Raw genomic sequence first — 17,289 nt, forward strand, 5'->3', positions numbered from 1 at the left:
TGAGTAAAGACATCTGCATTTACTGTAAGGCATCAAGTTTTAAGTACCACATATCGTAGCTTCATACTCTGCAAATAAGCTTCTTAAGTAAAAATACAAAGATGGTAGCAGCTTCTGAGTAGTTTGAAAGTCTCTCTCATTGGTTGTTTGCTCCATCTGTAAATGGCACCCCACTCATTTCATGAGTCTGAATGTGGAGGCGATATAACGACTCCTCAACAAAAGTCTTACTGCATTTGTTGCATTGTAGTAGGGTAGTTTCCCGGGTAATTGAGGAAACCTTGTCCTCTGACAATGTTACCGATAACGTATCTCTCTTACTCAGCTTTTCAGCACGGAGCGCCTCTGGTTTCTTCTCCTCAGGCTTGTGATTTTGAATCTCACTCTCCTCCTCATCATCTTCCTTCTGCACTTTCTCATTCTCTGGCTCCTTGACCTTGTGGACGATGAAGAGGTGTCTGCTGAGCGCTAGCTGCGAGGTGAAGCAGAGGCCGCAGTTCTGGCACTGGGGAGTGTCGGGATGGGTCTTGTGTTGAGGTATGTGCTCCAGGAAGAGGTCCTGGTCGTCGGTGGTGAAACCACACTTGGAGCAGCGGAACTGGGGCTTCAGGCGCTTCGCTGAGGAGCCAACTGGTGGGGCACCATCAACTCCCCCAACCTGCGTCTCCTCCGCACTTCTCTTTACAGTCTGTCGACCAGAAAACACATTTCCTGCCATCAGACTTTAAATTCAACATGTCACAACCATATACTAAATATTATGATTTGCAGTAAAGGCTACCGCAATGTGACTTCAAAAGGAACCTCCCTGATTGATCTTCATTTTTTGGGGTTTTTGTTTCAACAATCATTGTGGTAAAGCATGATGTTCATGTTAAAAAGTGTAAGGACTTGAACTGGGTTTCGTTTTTGATGAGATGTTCTACCAAACAAACATAACTATTATACACTGTGACATTAAAGAAGAGGCATAGGACTGACCTCTCTTGAGGGCTTATTTGTCTCCTGAGACGCCACTTTGGACATCTGACTAAAATCTGGATTTTTTATTCCATGCATCAGGCTGATATGGTTCTTCAGCATGAAGTGTTTGGTGAAGGTTGGCTTCTGGTCTGTGCAATACCTACATGGACAGATACAGATAATACACAGATGTGGTCAGAGATGGCCTTTAGATGACCATGCCAATCAATTAGAATGACACTTAACAGGCAAAAGCGGAAAAACAAATAGAGGCTCACCAGCATGTATAGACTTTCTTCTTGCCGTCATGGTCGTTGCGAATGTGTCGCCTGAGACTCATGGAGGAATTGAAGGAGCGATCACACTGTCGACAGGGATGCCGTTTCACTGACTGTGAAAAACATTGACATGATTCTGTGAGATTTACAAATAGTGCTTACTTAGACTTCCTGATATCATTATAAAAGAGGATCAGGATCCCTGCCCCTGCAGTATTTCCCTGAAATGTAGAACATCAGTCTAATCTGAAACTCATTATTTTTCACTCATTAAAAAAAATATTGAATTAGTTCCTACAATAGGTAAGCCTCCACCCACTGCATCATTTTGAAAAAATGCCTAGAAGCGGGCAAGGGTCTGAAAGTTTACTAGACCTAGAGTCTATGAATATCATGACGTACAGAAGTCCAAAAGGTTGATTCTGTCAGCATTGGCCTTGCAAGGGGTTAGGGTGATTCTGAACAGTAGATGGGGGGTTGAGCCATTTTCAACCCATATTTTTGTTAATAATTTAACCACCATTGATGTGTTTCATCACAGTTCATTGATATAATTTAGTTTACAGCTCAAAAACACATTTTAGGATGCACATACATTGGAACTGTGTGTATTTAAAACTAAACAGACCTTGCCATGGCTGGTCTTCATGTGAGTGACATAGGTGTCCCTGTCCGGCAGGCAGAGCAGGCACTCTCCACACGTCCATCCGGCATTCTTCATACTGACGGTGGTACTGCTGGACTTGCGCACAGGAGGTTTCTCCCTCTTCACTTCTCCGACAGTGGGGTGCCTCACTCGTGGCCGCTGCGCTGTCTTGGATTCCTCCAGACCCTGGGAACTGGTCTCTGCTTGTTTTGTGCTTTTTGAGGCTTCTCCTTTGAAAACGCCACCATGAATCTCCTAGAGCAGCAGTAAGAAAAACAATGCATATTTATGCATCTATGCCGAGCGGGCAGGGTTATATGTGTCCATAACACATAACCTCTTTCATTCTCTGTACAGCTGAGAAATAAAAGACTGGCTTGCTATAGCAACCATGTGAATGATGTGGACAAACCTTAAAATGCTGCACCAACAAATGTTTCTGCATAAAAAACACAGTGCATTCAGGGCACTTGAAAACACAGGTAGCGAGCTTTTTGGCACGTTGACTGAAGTGTTGAAACAACAACTGCTTCTTCTTGAAAACAGTCTCACAGCAACACTTATATATTATCCTGTGAAAACAAAAAAACATTGTTCAGACCCTGATTCTTTAAGGAAAAAATGCGTTTGTGTTTGAAAAAATAAATAATCATCTACTTACTGTGGAGACAACGTGCTGCCATTATGCTTGTTCTTGATGTGGGTCCCACAGCCATCAGATGTTTTGAAGGCAACTGGGCAGGCAGAGCACTTGTAGAATACTTCACAATGCTTCTCCTCAATGTGGCTCTTGAGAACCGTAAACGATACGTAGAGCATTTCACAATGAATACACCTGCAGGAAGAAGAGCAAGAGCGATAAATAATTACCAAAGGAAAATTTATGAGAAAATACAGAAGGAAATGCAGGTTTCACTGCCACTTACTTGTATCCAACTTTCCGACAGTAGTGAAGGCAGTTCTCCTTGACGTGTTTCTGTATGTCCACAGAGCGACTGACTGCTCCACATTCGGGGCAACAGTAGGGAGACTTGTGGGTGTGGATTCGTTGATGTGCCCTAAAGCTGCACTTGTTGGGCAAAAGCATGGTGCACACCTTGCACATCTGTGTGCAACATACAAAAAAGTAAGGTCTCAAACTATATATAGATAAAATATTAATATATCTTAGACAGGGACGTTAGATTTACCATATCTAGATTTACTCACCAGTCCATCTCTTTCCTCTGACAGCTTTTGGTAGTGACCTGCAAGTGCTCTATAATCCGCCATCTGGTCGTTGCACTCCAGGCATTTCAGTCCGTGTCGGACGATTCTGTCTGGATACAGGGGCATGGCTGGCCGGCTTTTAACAAACGGCACAGAAGGGGCAGATGAGCTTGCAGGCAGGGGGCGCTCTACTGTGGACGGAGAAAACATCTGGTTGACCGGAATTGGCTTCATGAAGAGCTGTGTGCACTGCATCACGATGCCTTTGTTCTTGTGCTCCCGGGCGTGAGCCAGCAAGGCGCACTTGTTGAAAAACACCAGTGTCTTGGCGCAGTGGGTGCAGGTCACTTCGATATGGACGCTCTTCCGGCTGTAATGGAATGCTAGACTCTTCTGCAGCCCAAAAGAGTCACCGCACTCAGCACAGCTGTAGCCCTGAGGTGGTAGGCTAATATTGCACTCAGGTGGAGGGTTCAGATTAGGTACATACGTTGGGACGGGGTTGGAGTAATTCAACAATCTGTTCAGGGTCATGGCAGCCGTGTTGGGGATCACAGCCCGTGAATTTGGGGTTGCCTTTTTAACCTGGTGAACCAAAGGAACGCCAGTGCAAACAACTGTTGTAGACAGCTGGGACTGGCTCTGTCTTTGTGAGGATGACCTGGCGGTGACAGAAGCAGCAACACTATGGGGAACTAAGTTTAGGTTGGCAAGGTGTAAGGCTTTAGGGAGGAAGCCAGTGTTGGAAGCAGAGCCTGCTTGGCCTGATGACCCCTTCCTTTTCTTCTGTCCTTGTGTCGTCCTCTTAGCACTGCCACCAGCAAGCTGTGAGAAGGATGTCTTCTTGGAACTCCCTGACACCTTGCTTTTTGCCGAAGGGGCCCCTGTTGTGAGGGTCCTGGGGGAGCAGTTCTTTTCATTTTCAAAAATGACATCACCAGTCACTTCAGGGGAGCGGTGCACAGGCGTCGTCTTGGAAGAGGACTCCTCAACAGAGGAGGGAGCAGGAGACCACTCAATTGAAGAGTTTAGGTCCTCTGCCTCAGAATCAGGCAAAACACTGGTAACAGTTCTCTTAATCTGGCCAGATGAGGTTTTGATGGTCTTAATTCTAACTCTAGGTATGGCTGGAGATGAGCTGGGTGCCAGTGCAGGAGATGCTTTACCACTGCTGTCACTGCAAATGCTCATGGGACTGTCTGGTTGTTTGACCAGGCGCTGTTTGACAACTTCAAGAGGACTTCGGGGGCTCCTAGGTGAAATGGGCACTTTCGGGGTGACCTTCACGGTTTCATTAAGAGGCATGGACACTTCTCTACTGATTACCTCATTTGGATCCTTTCTGGCATTTAGAGCTTCCAGTGCCTCAAGGCAAGATGATATTTTAGAGGTTGGTGGTTTGTCACTTTTACGAGATAAAGTTGTGTTTGTCTCAGATACAGGATGCTTGTTTCTCTCACCAACATTGTTATCTTGATCCTTCATGGGCACATCTGCAACATCACAAACATTGTCCGGTGTTTGCAGATCTTGTATACTGTAGTTTAATTTTATGTCCTCCTTGTCAGACATGATGCCGGCCTTCACAACATTCACAGTTTTATTAAGGGGATCTCTTTCATGACACTGGTCAGTCAAGCTGTAGGGCTGTTTTCTTCTTTGATTGTCAGGCACAGGGGTGTCTGCAGCTGTGAAAAAAGGGACTGTTGGGTAGTAGGCTCCCTCTGTTTGCTTTGGACCATCAATGCCCCCATTGGTCTGCATATCCTCAGACTCTGGACTGGATATGGGACTAAACTGGGGCAATGACTTTGCAAATGATGAGAGTCTTTCTGCCTTGTATTGTGAGGGGCCTTTTTCCAAGAGACTTTTAGAGCAGTCTCCATTTGTGGAGGGGCTATCCACTTTAGAAAAGCTGCTGTGACCAACATGGTGTGTGTCAAGGGATCCTCCAGCACTCCTGAAGCCATTTTGTAGTAGGTTCCCAAAATGTGGGTTCTCTTTCTCCACACCAGACTCATGAGACTCCTGTCGGCTAGTGTTTTTCACGATGACACTGACAGCAGGTATGTCAGTTGCACATACAGAATGTGGAGGAGAAACACTCTCATCCATACATATGCCTGTGTGTTTGAGGTGACTCTCTGACTCATCGTGACTTTCCGAAATGGCTTCTTTGGCGTCCAGACCAGTGGCATCAGGGATGTCAAAAGCCGCCAAGAGGTCATCAAAGTCTGGGGTCTTCATGTCACCCATTTTGGAGATCTTAAAACAAACTAATGAAAAATAGTCTGCATTACTGCCATTGCTGAGGTTAAATGTGCACTTTGTTATCATCTTCACTTTCTGAGTCATATCTTTAGAAAACTTCAGTAAGATTGGTCAACTAAAGATCCTAAAAATGTAAGTCTTTTCACATTTAGGCTACGGTACATTCTTAATATTTCAAAAGACATCAAAATGAAGAAAAATACGTAATGCAATGCCCCAGTACAATGTCAGTAAAATCCAAGTAAATGGTAAAAAATATATATATATATATCTTGCAATTGGACTTACCATCTGAATATTGCTTATTCACCGATGTACTTCTGTGTAGATAATCATGATGCTGTTGTCCAACCTCTGGCCTGAGTGGATGTGTGGTATCATATTTATTGTTTTAATTTTGCCCTACAATTGAATGATGCACTGTCTTAAATACTAAACGTCGACCACAACACTCATGGTGCGGACACACATGGATAAAGACGAGAAAAAATGCTTACTTGTAAAGGACACTGCTTGAACCTCATGACATTTTTTTTGACAGCTAGCGCTACTATGTTCCTCATGTAGCATTCAGGTTTGGCCAAATAGTTTGCTACCCATTCGTATAAGATACAGCTAGCTACCTAGCTAGCAAATCAATGTGGAGCTGCAGATGACGTTTTTTGGGCACATAGATTATTTTTCCGTGGCAAGGTCATTATTGTTGTACTTTAGAAACAGAGACACTTGGTATTGTTATAAGACACCACCACGGTAGAAGATGGGCACTTGTTATCAAGCAAGATTCTTTAGCACAACTGCAAAACACCGATAAACGTAGCCACCTAGCTAACATTAACAACGATAGCACGATACTAGCTAACGAGCAACGTTAGCTTGGCAGGAACCCTTCAGGTATAACAGCACTTAAGCCCACGAAACGATCCTTACCGTTTCATTAGAGGTAAATGTACAACTCCCAAATCATAGATCAAAGTTGTGTGCACATTTGACTACTTCATAGCTATTTAACATCATAATGCTAGCGAGCTACCTATGCTAGCTAGCTTCCCATCTAGCTAGCTATGGTTTGGAGCTAGCTGATATTTCGTCAGGCTGCCTCTTATATATGATTAATTTTGTCGAATATACATTAGGGACAATACTAACTAAGTCAAAAACATTTACGCTTCACAATGCAACATAAATCACAAACACAGCATTGATCATGATTCATAAAGCGTGTCTCTGTTGTTTAATAAGACTAGCAGCTAGTACTAACCAGCTAGCTATCTAGTTGGGTTGTTGTTTACAGTTCGCGTTTATGGCTGGCTAATGTTGTGGACATTCCTGTCCATCTCATATGTCTATGGTCCATCTATTGCCTGCTTGCTCAATCAAGGACCCCAGCGTAATGTTGTAACCATATCCAGCAACTGCATTCAGGCTAAAATAAACGTATGAGATAGCCCGTGAGGATGGCAAAGTTCTTCTTTCACGCACTACCGCAGATTAAAATAATATATGAATCGTCTAAAAATGACCGTCACTTGTGTATGGGTTTATGAGTTCGTCTTAAAATATGCCTGATCCGAAATGTCACCATTCCAACCTGTGTAGGTAAGTAAGAGACAGCTGGTTAATCAGTTAAGATTGGCCTAAATGCAGGAGTTTAAAACTTGGTATAACTTGAATTGAAGTTTCTTACCAACCTTTAGTGTATTTAGGAGTTTATGATGTTTTTTTATGAAATAAAGCCTAAACATTGAATAAAACACACATATTGTAAAAAAGTGATTATTGTAAAGGACATTTAGAGTATTATAATTATAATAAAAATATTGAGCCTATCCAAATATGTAACATTTTTGTTAATGAAATTGCTAAGCTTTGGGGCATGTAGATATTCAAAGTACATAGTACATTTTAAAAGGAATAGACAGTAGGGCTTGTTTTGTTATATAAACATATTTGTAGCTTGGCAGACATGTTTCGAAATGCCTCAGACACACTATTTTTCACTTTTTTCTTCAATTGGGCACGAGTGATCCCAAAGAACAGCCTTAAGCATTCACTGCAACAGCATATTAGGTTTGTCTCTAAATATGCATGTATGTATTCAACAGTAATTTGGTGATAATGTTATCATTTACACAGCCTTTTCACTTAAAATGATTCTGGGATATAAGAATAATACTCAATGGGAAGTGCGTGAGATATGGGAGGTTGTGAGCTTTGTTTATGTTGATGGATTTGAGCACCTGGACCAACCCAAATGCAATCTCCTCCTGTATTCTGTTGCAGGCATGCCATTTTGTGGGAAATGTGCTGGTGTGGCACGTTTCTTTTTCTACCTTAGTCTATAGGTTACTTTATCCAAATAGAAATAACAAAAATACAAAATAGTCATTACTGTGTATTAACATCATGGATGACATTCATGAACTGCTGACTGCAAATGAAACTACTTCTTCCCACATGCTTAAGTCTTTAAAGGGGTTTAACTTTCTAAGACAAGCATTTTGTTTGTTTTGAAAGCCTGCTAGGATATGTATTGACTTTGAGGACATCCAAGATAGATCCATTGAATTAACTCACGACACAGGTTTGCTTCTGCATCCTTGCTAGTACCAAAGTATAGGTAGGCCTAATGTGCCACTCTTCCAAAAATGGGAATATGATATTTTTGCCAGATAGATTACTTTGAATTGGGCTGTGGTGGTTTGTGATTGGCACGCGTTCCCTGTCAGAGTCAAACCTATATCCATTTTTGCCAACAGACTAGGGCCCTATAGCTGCTCGGATTAATTAAACCTCATAGGTGAAACATTTGCTGAAACACAGATTCACAACCAAGCCAGGGTTGCATTCTGATGATATCTCATTAGCCCCCCTTCTGTGGGATTCCTGTGGGTTGGACTTAAGAGTTGACAGCGTTTGGAACCCTTCATCAGCAGGTATCTCAGGGTCAGCAGCATTTTGCCCCTTAGCTTGAACACCACTTTGCCTTGGGCAGCAAAGACTATCCATCTTCACCAGCTGAAGGGTCACAGCTGTTCGTGTTCTACTTGTAGTTTCTTGTTAGCCATATAACCATCTTAAACAGGCCTCTCCATGCTTCTTCATGGATGCTTTCTTCACAAGCCAGCATGATAGGCTTAGTTAAGTATCTTAATGGAATTGAATAGTAATGCTCAAATGAAATAAGTGCACTTGCCTATGCAGAGCACTGAGCACTTGATTAGCATTCATCACCATTTACTGTCTGGCATGGTGGATACGATATGAATGTAGAGAGAGTTGCACAGTTTATAACATCAAAGCTTTAATCCACATGGTTGATGTCTCTCTTATCTTATATTGTCTGCAATGGCTTGTAGTCTATAAAAAAATAAAAGTGTTGATCCAGCCAATCAAGAGTGTTGTGTTCATTGATGGTACTACTACTCATTGCAGTTGAACTGTTCTTGTGATCAAAATGTGGTAAAATTTTAGGCTCTAATTTCTAGTCATTAACACGAGCACTGTTTGTGGTCATAGTGATAGGAGACAAAATGGTTGCTCATTGAGGTGTTTGTGCTGGATGAGCAACGTTTTCAGTTTCTTGACGAACCCTCAAGACTTCATTGTTACCTCTGTTGTGGAATGACCAATCAAGTGACAGCCATGGTAGCCTACATTCAAAGAGTATCGCCATGTGAGTTCATTTCAGGCACCTTTGAGGTAGTTTGACATGCTTTGACATTTAAAAAAAATATTTTCCCCACATGAGAACTTTGATCGCTAAGTGCCACATATAAGTGCACAAACCCAGCAACAACAATCTGAGAGTAGAAATAATGTAGGCCTAATTTTGGTCAAATCAACTGCAGACAAACAAAACTATTTTCAGAGGTGCTAAAATATTGTAAATAATAAAAAAAGACACACATAGTGTTTGTGACACTGTCACAAGTAAGTTGCCTATATCATGCTTATGGGTGAGATAGGTGTTAGTCACAGGTAAGTCTACTCCCCACTTGTCGAAGATAACGACCCATTAGTCTAAAAATGTCGATGTGGCTATCTCTCTGCCCGTGTGAAACAGTGGCGACTCCTTGAGGACGCCTGCAGAATGAAATTACTTGAGATGTGAACATCTCTATTACAAACATTTCACGTAATTATATTCCAATTTGAATTAAGTGGCATACCTAATATTTTATCGGGATTACGGTGACAGGAAAGCGTTTTAAATGTAATATCGTTGTAGGCTTACTTAGCCTTTTTCAGGCCGCCAAGGGACGCCAGATTTGATTCACATTTTTTTTTTTTTTAATAAATTAGCCAATCACCGTTGAGCATTGTAATGCGCTGACTGGACTGTGAATGAGAACACATGTCCAGTGGGTGTGTAGAGGAGACAGTACATTTGCAGTCGGCGGGAAAGGGAGTTCAACCTGCGGCTGTCTGGTCATTGATGACAGAAATGCATTTCCCGTTCTAGTCATGTTCTATTTTGAGCAACTTTCAAGGTTATCTTTATTTTCAGTATAGTTGAGCTAAGTTTAGAAACACAACGCAATAAAAAAAACACCAAACACTCTCAGGAGGATATTAAGAGGAAACAAGTTCTGAAAGTGCTGAAGTACAGATTTATAGAACTACACAAACGGCACTCTAAACCTGTAAGTACTTGAGACACAATCTTGAGATCTTTGGTGATGTTTTTCTGATTTTGTTTTTCAAAAGGCAGACTTTAAAAAACAGCCTAGTGACAGTATTGCAGGAAATAAGTGAGTAAGTGGGCATCTTGTGGTTTTCTTTCTTTTATTCGTACCTGCAAAAGACCTCCATAAGTACATCATGTTTGGTTCCATTTGACTAATGTGGCTTTTTGTATACCAGATATTCCCTCAGTCTTTCACAGGTCGACTGAATACTAGTTAAAGCCATATCTAATTTAAAGCCAATAAGTTGAAAGTTAATTTATTCTAAATAAGAAATGTCTAAAGTTGCATACCAGTTCTGGATAACAGTTTATTTACTGGCGTTTCAGACTGGCTTCCACCCTTCATCCTTATCACGATGCTCTGTAGGAGCATTGTGTCATAAATCAGTTCACAAGCACCGGACAGAGCTATTGTCCTGAGTCAGTGTTTCTTGGTATCACTTAGTGTAGATGCACGTCTACGTGGTTAATTAATGATAAGGCCTGGGAAAGGGCAGAGTATATTTTAGTGTTCATTTCAAAACACATGTCATTGATCTCTGAGAATACCAGGACACACAATGGGTAAGCCATTAAGCCTGCTCTTTCCTAGTAAAGCTTAAACAGGTGTTTTTTTGGCACACGTATTCTCACACCCTGTCTACCCCTTACTTTGTCTTTTGTGCATTAAGGAATGTGTTTCACCTGTTGGTGCTGTCCAAATATATGTATGACATTTTCTTTGTTTTGCTGCACTTTTCTCCAGCGGGAACAAATGATATTAAGCTGAACGGTGTGAACTGTAATGGACATGGGATGGACAATAAAGCATTTGAATCAGAGGTAAGTTTCAGCTCTACGTATACGATGGCTAGTTTAGATAGCTGAATCTGAAGTTGAACCGTGGGAATCTGTCAGAACAGGGCACAAGGCTCCACTCTAGAGTCAGCTGAAGAGGTGATTATCTTTCTTGTCCTTGTTCGTTTAACCTGAAGTTGACAGGTAAATAACCGTATGGTTGTCTTCTAGGAAGAGAGCAGCGATGGTGACAGCAAGGCATCAGCTCATGAAAATGATGTTGATGAAAAGAGATCGACCAAAGAATCAAAGTCATGCTTCAGGTACCGTACTGCAATGATGAAATATTTTAAATGTCAGTACAGAATCTGAATTTTGAATGCCAACTTACACTGATGTTTTATTTTTCAGTAAGGTGTTTGAACCCATGAATGTGGCTGAACGTTACTGCAAGGCTCATTCCAGAATCATCAAATCCATCATGTTGGCCCTACTCGGAGCAGGTAGCATGACATGGCATAAACCTTTCCTAACTCTAACGTAACTGCTAGGATTACATTTTTGCATACCTTGAAATCATTTGCCATTTAAGTTAATTGGTATATACCCTGTAACCTTTCCACCTGGTGCAATCAAATGACATATGACCAAAAAACTGAAAACTTAAAATTAGTTTGAAAAACTGCAAAAGTATTTTAATTATGGATGCACAAGCATTGATCAGCATATATGAACTTTTTATATGACTTCATGTAACTTGTTCTTAAAATCACGAATCGTAAAGATCAAACCTTATCTCTGCATAAGATGGAGGGATAACATACCAATACAGTTTTATTACGGAATTGATTTAATCTGATTATCTGTATTCTTTCCTTCAGGCTATGTTGCATATTTCATCACGGCCTGTGTTAAGGATTTTAACAGGGCAATTGCCCTTGTAGTTCTCACCTGTTTGGCAGTGGTCTCCAAAGTTTATGACCTTGTTCAAAAGTACAAAGGAGAGGATATAAAGAGGTGCTTCAAGCCCATACATAGGTGTTTCAACAACAACCTGAGATGGTTAAAATGGTACGTGAAATATGCTTTGTAAATATTTACTTCATTGTTTACATCCACATCAGTAGTCAAAAATGACTTTTTATACACTTCTAAAATATATATTATGATTGTTATGTGCACAATGTATATTCTTCTCACTGGAAGTGGTGTTTTATCCTAAGCCTGCTTGAGTTTCAATAATTCTTTCTGCTCATTCTGGATTCTGCAGGGTGTTCATACTGGTGGTGGTTGGACTGCTTGTGGCCTGGCTGGCAGTAGACACCAGCAAGCGTCCAGAGCAGCTCATATCCTTCGGGGGTATCTGTATGTTCATTGTGGTCCTGTTCCTCACCTCTGCCCACAGAACAGAGGTAAGGGTGATGTCGCTTACAGTCAGGGGGTTGTTCATAGACCCTTTCCTCTACAACGGCACAACCTTCTTTTCCAGTTTACCGCAAGCCCTTATCTTTGAACACACTGCAGACTTTGTGTTTCCTGTGGACTTTATCACAAACCTTGAACTTACAGCACATTAACCCAACATAAATGTGTTCACAAGTTTTTAATATAAGCTCTTCAAATGCGTGGTTATATTTATATTTTTTCTTCTGCAAAATTTCAGGTGTCATGGCGACCTGTCTTTTGGGGTCTTGGTTTTCAGTTTGCAATTGGTTTGTTTGTTATACGGACAGAGCCAGGTCTCATTGCATTCAAATGGCTTGGAGATCAAGTCCAGGTACTGTTAACCAACATGATAAACAAGAAATCTTCGGTGCTGTCCTTGGTTTTAGACTGAACTACAAGTATGACACAGGACAGTTTTTAAATGTACTCCCTGTGGTGAAAGCTTGGATGAAACTGTAATGACATTTAGAACATAGCAAGACAAATAATGATAGTAGCTGTAACTTGTAAGAAAATGAATTAAAAGCCAAAAACCTTTTTTCCATCTCATTTCAGATCTTTTTGAATTACACCAAAGCTGGGTCTGTATTTGTGTTTGGAGAACTTTTGTCAGAAATATTTGCCTTTCAGGTGAGTCAACACTTGCAATCTTTTCACGGCTGTACGTGCTTTTATAGCGGTTTGGTCAAGTTTGATATCCATCATGGTGTATTTGTTTTAGGCATTGCCCATTGTGGTGTTCTTCAGCAGCGTCATGTCGGTCCTTTACTACCTTGGAATAATGCAATGGATTATTATGAAGGTAAAAGCCTCTGCCTCTTCCTAGACTGGTTTAAAGCATGAGTGATGACTGAATGGAATGTGTAATAACTTGGGAGCTATGCAACTGGTCTCTCTCAGATTTCCTGGGTCATGCAAGCAACAATGGGCACTACGTCTACGGAGACGTTGAGTGTTGCAGGCAGCATCTTTGTTGGCCAGGTGAGGTCAGAGCACAAAGAAGCTTTTGTTTTAATCACACCACCACAAGTTTTTGAGAACACCACCACACATTTTCAGACAAAACTGAATGAATACCTGCCCTTATGTAAGACTGACTATCTTGTATTATGCTTTGGCAGACAGTTAATTATTCTGTTAATTGGTTATGTAAAGTCTGTGTCTGTAAGAAAACAGGATGGAAGGTTTGTGACTGTTTCAGGGACAGGCACTCTCTGCAAAAGCAAAGTTAGGAACTCATACAGGAGCTGATTCTGGAAGTAATATGGTGCAGACCTGGACCAATGCTAGATCAGGGCTAGGTCTGTAGCAGAGTTAACTGGAATCATGGGATATCAACATTAAAGACTCAGAATAAAGTCCCAGGGAACATACGCACTGATGAGACATACCGTACATACTGATTAAATGAATGATCTCTGGCAGACGGAATCCCCGCTGCTGATTCGGCCCTACCTGAAAGACCTGACCAAATCAGAGATCCATGCTGTCATGACAGCAGGCTTTGCTACCATTGCTGGAAGTGTTATGGGAGCATTCATCAATTTTGGGGTGAGTCATTGTTATCTTACTTCCCTGCCATCCCATTATTTCTTGGCCACTTGCTTATCATCTGAGAATGTGACTTTTTTAGATGTCCCAGTGTTGAGGAGTATGGCCTCAGATTGGCTTATCCTCTGTTTACCATTGACTGATTTTATGTAGCTCAGGAGCTGGGTTTGTTGCGGACGTGATCACTGATTTCAATTGTGGTCTTGATCCAACAGATCGATGCCGGCTCTTTAATATCAGCCTCTGTTATGGCTGCCCCTTGTGCCCTGGCCATGGCTAAGCTTTCCTACCCCGAGACAGAAAAGAGCAAATTTAAGTCCAGTAAAAATGTGAAAGTGGATGCAGGGTGAGTGATCTAACTATGCCTTGCAGGTTTCCCCTGAAATTTAGATGGTAGGTATGCTGTATGCTATATACTGTGTATTTCCTCTGCCATGCTGGCCCGGTTAATAAGATGTTGTGTCTTCGTTTGTGCTGCATTGTTAAAGGTAAGGTAGGAGATTCTGGGGTGCTCTGGGTGGTGTGTGGGGGGGGGGGGGGGGGGGGTGATTCCATTCTTGAAATTGTTTTCCAAGTAGTTTCAAATAGGCTGGTTGTGCAGCATCAACCTCAGAAACAAGTCATCTGACCTTTGTCCTTCTTTTAAATTGTGGTTGGAAACTCTGAAGTAGCTAGCTTAAATTATTTTTCGAAAAATGTGATCCGCTAGATAAAGTTCTTGGTGTCTTTAAGCCTGCTAATTTAGTCATTTAGCAATCGCTTTTGTCCAAAGCAACGTACAAGGGAGACTCTACATATGCTGAGTATTGGGATATGTACATACATATGCTGAGTATTAGGATATTCTCAGCATCATGTGGAAGTTCATTTTCCATACTGTCCTGTGTCCTAACATCATTCCGACACTATGCTACATGAGAGAATTTTTTTTGTTATTTTGGCGCACGAGAGGGAAATAGCTAATAGTCTAGACATGGATGATTGTGGATGAGTGTTTGCCCCCAAAAATGATATATATGACAACTGACAAATGGCAAACGTTTAATAAAGGGGATTAAAGGTTAAAATAAAACCATTAAAGTTAAATTATAAAAAGAGATGTCCAAAAAATGTATATGAACCTTATTTCTTTCTCTTTATTTCAAGGGATGAGCAAAATATTTTGGAGGCTGCTAGTGCAGGAGCCTCAGCCTCCATTGGTCTTGTGGCTAACATAGCAGCTAACCTGGTAGCATTCCTTGCGATCCTGGCATTTGTGAATGCATCTTTGGATTGGCTCGGGGGCTTGGTGGGATATCCAGGAATAACATTTCAGGTTTGTACAAATACTTCAGGTTGACATTACAGACGGCCCTGTCCCAGTTTGCAGGTAAATGATTTTCAGTGCCCCAGACTGAGGTCAGGATGTCGTGTTCAACTTCTAGTATCACCTGAAAATACAGCTCAATGAATGTTGTTGAGTGGGGAATTTTATTTAGATTTAAGCATTATAAGTACATATTTTGTCAGATTAGTTGATTAGTTGATAAAGAGGCACAATAATGGACTGTCAGGTGGAAGATTTCTGCAGCTTTTGTGTAGAGTTCTTGGTTGACATCTGGTGAATGTGCACTTCCATGCCTGAGTGCCTCTGTCCTATGGGTCTAAAGACTGAGTAGAATTCACCACAGCTGTAATAAATGTAGCTGTAAGTTTCTGCAGTTGTTTGCCTTCTTCCCTGCCATTGCATTTGGCCAGCTGTATTCTAGTCAATGCATGTTCAATTGCAATGCTAATTCTATTTGTGTCAGGTATAAAGGAGGGACAGTGTCTTACCTGTACTCATCATTTCCTTTACAATTCCCACAGGAAATCTGTTCATATGTCTTCATGCCTATCGCCTTCATGATGGGTGTACCCATATCGGAAGCCTACATCGTCGCTGAGCTTATTGGTACCAAGCTCTTCCTCAACGAATTCATTGCTTATAAAGACCTTTCTGAACTGAAGAACAACAGGCTCAATGGCCTGTCCGAAAACACCATTTCTGTGAGTAACTGTTTTTCTACCCTTTGGTGCTGGTTCCACCTTCAAAAGACCTCCCTGAAAAGGTCCTTCAGTTTCTTTACGGACAGATGTAAGTAAGGGTTTTATAGATGAAGCATTGTGTCATCAGCTCTGTGAAATGACTGATATCTTTTGGCAGTGTTACATGTATCAGCACAGCACAGTAATCCAGCATTACACAATTTATGTCTGCTATGATACAGTCCTTTTTTGTATTAACAACACAGTCAGTTTCCTCTTCACGTCCAAAGCTATGACTAAGAGATATGCTTTTTGTAACTAATGATATTTTCACCATGTCTTTTCAATGTGTTAGTATCTGCTAAACAGTCTCTGTTGGCCATAATATACAATTTTTTTTCCGTGAAGCTGAAGAAGCATTTGTTGTTACAGGTCAGGACAGAAACGATTTGCACCTTTGCACTGTGTGGCTTTGCCAACTTCAGTTCAATTGGGATTGTCATCGGGGGCTTGTGTGAGTACCACTATAGAAGCCATTTTTGCTCCAACCAACCATGTTTGGCAGTGCAGCATCTGTCTGTGTGATGGTAAATATGTAAGACTTATTCAGCTGTTGTATTTCACCACAGCTTCCATCTGCCCATCAAAAAAGAGTGATATTTCCAACCTTGTGCTAAGGGCTCTCTTCACTGGTACTTGTGTGTCACTGATAAATGCCTGTATCGCAGGTAAGAGGTGCTCCGTTTACTGTATGTGACCTGTGATCAAAAGACCAAAAGCCTGTTTGTGGATCAAGACTTACAAAGTGTGTACCAACACAACATTGATGAGACACCCCCTAACCCTGCATTATAAGTTGCTTAAGGCTTCAAGGTTCTGCTCAAAGTATCTTTTATATGCACTAGATTTGAAAACTCAACCTAAAACTGTGCTTAACTGACTCATAAAATTCTGCACGGCTTTAAAAACGTGCTTACTGACGTTGTTTGTGCGGTGTTATCTTATCCAGGGCTTCTCTTTATGCCTCTGGACTGTGTGGAGGTTTTTAACACGACTGTTTTCGAAGCCATCAACCCTGACATTAAAACATGCTGTTATGACCTCTTTGGAAGGTGAGTTTATCTGTCATGAGTGAACAAAGTAGACTAGTATGGGGGCCCAACCCAGATAAGAGGTCACTGAGGTCACAGGCAATGTTTACCCTGTGACTTCCTCCTCACTTACTCCTGTTCTCTAAATGGCCTTCTTTGCAGCACTGCAATCATCAATGGGACCGCGTCGTTTGGGGGTATTTGGAATCAGGTGCCAAATGCCACAATCTACTTCAACAATTGTTGTAGTTTCTACAATGCGACAAAGTGCTAGTAAACAGAACTATTCAAAGGGGGTTTCCACTGAACCAAGATGGAGGTTCCTGGTTTGTACCATTTTTATACATGTAGCAGGAATGT

The 17,289-nt window shown here is 41.4% G+C and overlaps 2 protein-coding genes across 3 annotated transcripts; one reads left to right on the forward strand and one right to left on the reverse strand.

The window, feature by feature from the left end:
* Positions 1-37: 37 nt before the first annotated feature.
* znf592 (zinc finger protein 592) lies at positions 38-6,354 on the reverse strand. 2 transcript variants are annotated; one of them, XM_080842680.1, is made up of 10 exons: positions 5,865-6,354; positions 5,656-5,726; positions 3,097-5,372; positions 2,814-2,992; positions 2,549-2,722; positions 2,300-2,459; positions 1,870-2,142; positions 1,242-1,354; positions 982-1,123; positions 38-688 (listed from the first exon to the last, which is right to left on the reverse strand). In XM_080842680.1, exons 3-10 carry the CDS (start codon positions 5,350-5,352, stop codon positions 137-139), a joined length of 3,849 nt encoding a protein of 1,282 aa, XP_080698806.1. In that variant the 5' UTR covers positions 5,353-5,372; positions 5,656-5,726; positions 5,865-6,354; the 3' UTR covers positions 38-136. The 2 variants fall into 2 exon arrangements, with proteins under 2 accessions (XP_080698806.1, XP_080698805.1); XM_080842679.1 differs by having other exon boundaries at positions 5,656-6,354.
* A 4,263-nt stretch (positions 6,355-10,617) lies between these two features.
* slc28a1 (solute carrier family 28 member 1) lies at positions 10,618-17,203 on the forward strand (the record flags this gene model as incomplete). The annotated part of the gene is made up of 18 exons (XM_080841744.1): positions 10,618-10,621; positions 10,803-10,879; positions 11,066-11,157; positions 11,246-11,337; positions 11,716-11,905; positions 12,105-12,246; positions 12,498-12,611; positions 12,836-12,910; positions 13,002-13,082; positions 13,181-13,261; positions 13,706-13,831; positions 14,047-14,177; positions 14,978-15,146; positions 15,680-15,859; positions 16,271-16,352; positions 16,468-16,566; positions 16,848-16,950; positions 17,092-17,203. The coding sequence occupies 18 exons, from the start codon at positions 10,618-10,620 to the stop codon at positions 17,201-17,203; spliced, it is 1,950 nt and encodes a 649-aa protein (XP_080697870.1).
* Between the last annotated feature and the right edge of the window lie 86 nt (positions 17,204-17,289).

The sequence above is a fragment of the Sprattus sprattus genome (genome assembly GCF_963457725.1).
Source record: "Sprattus sprattus genome assembly, chromosome: 7".
In the NCBI taxonomy this organism is placed as follows: domain Eukaryota; kingdom Metazoa; phylum Chordata; class Actinopteri; order Clupeiformes; family Clupeidae; genus Sprattus; species Sprattus sprattus.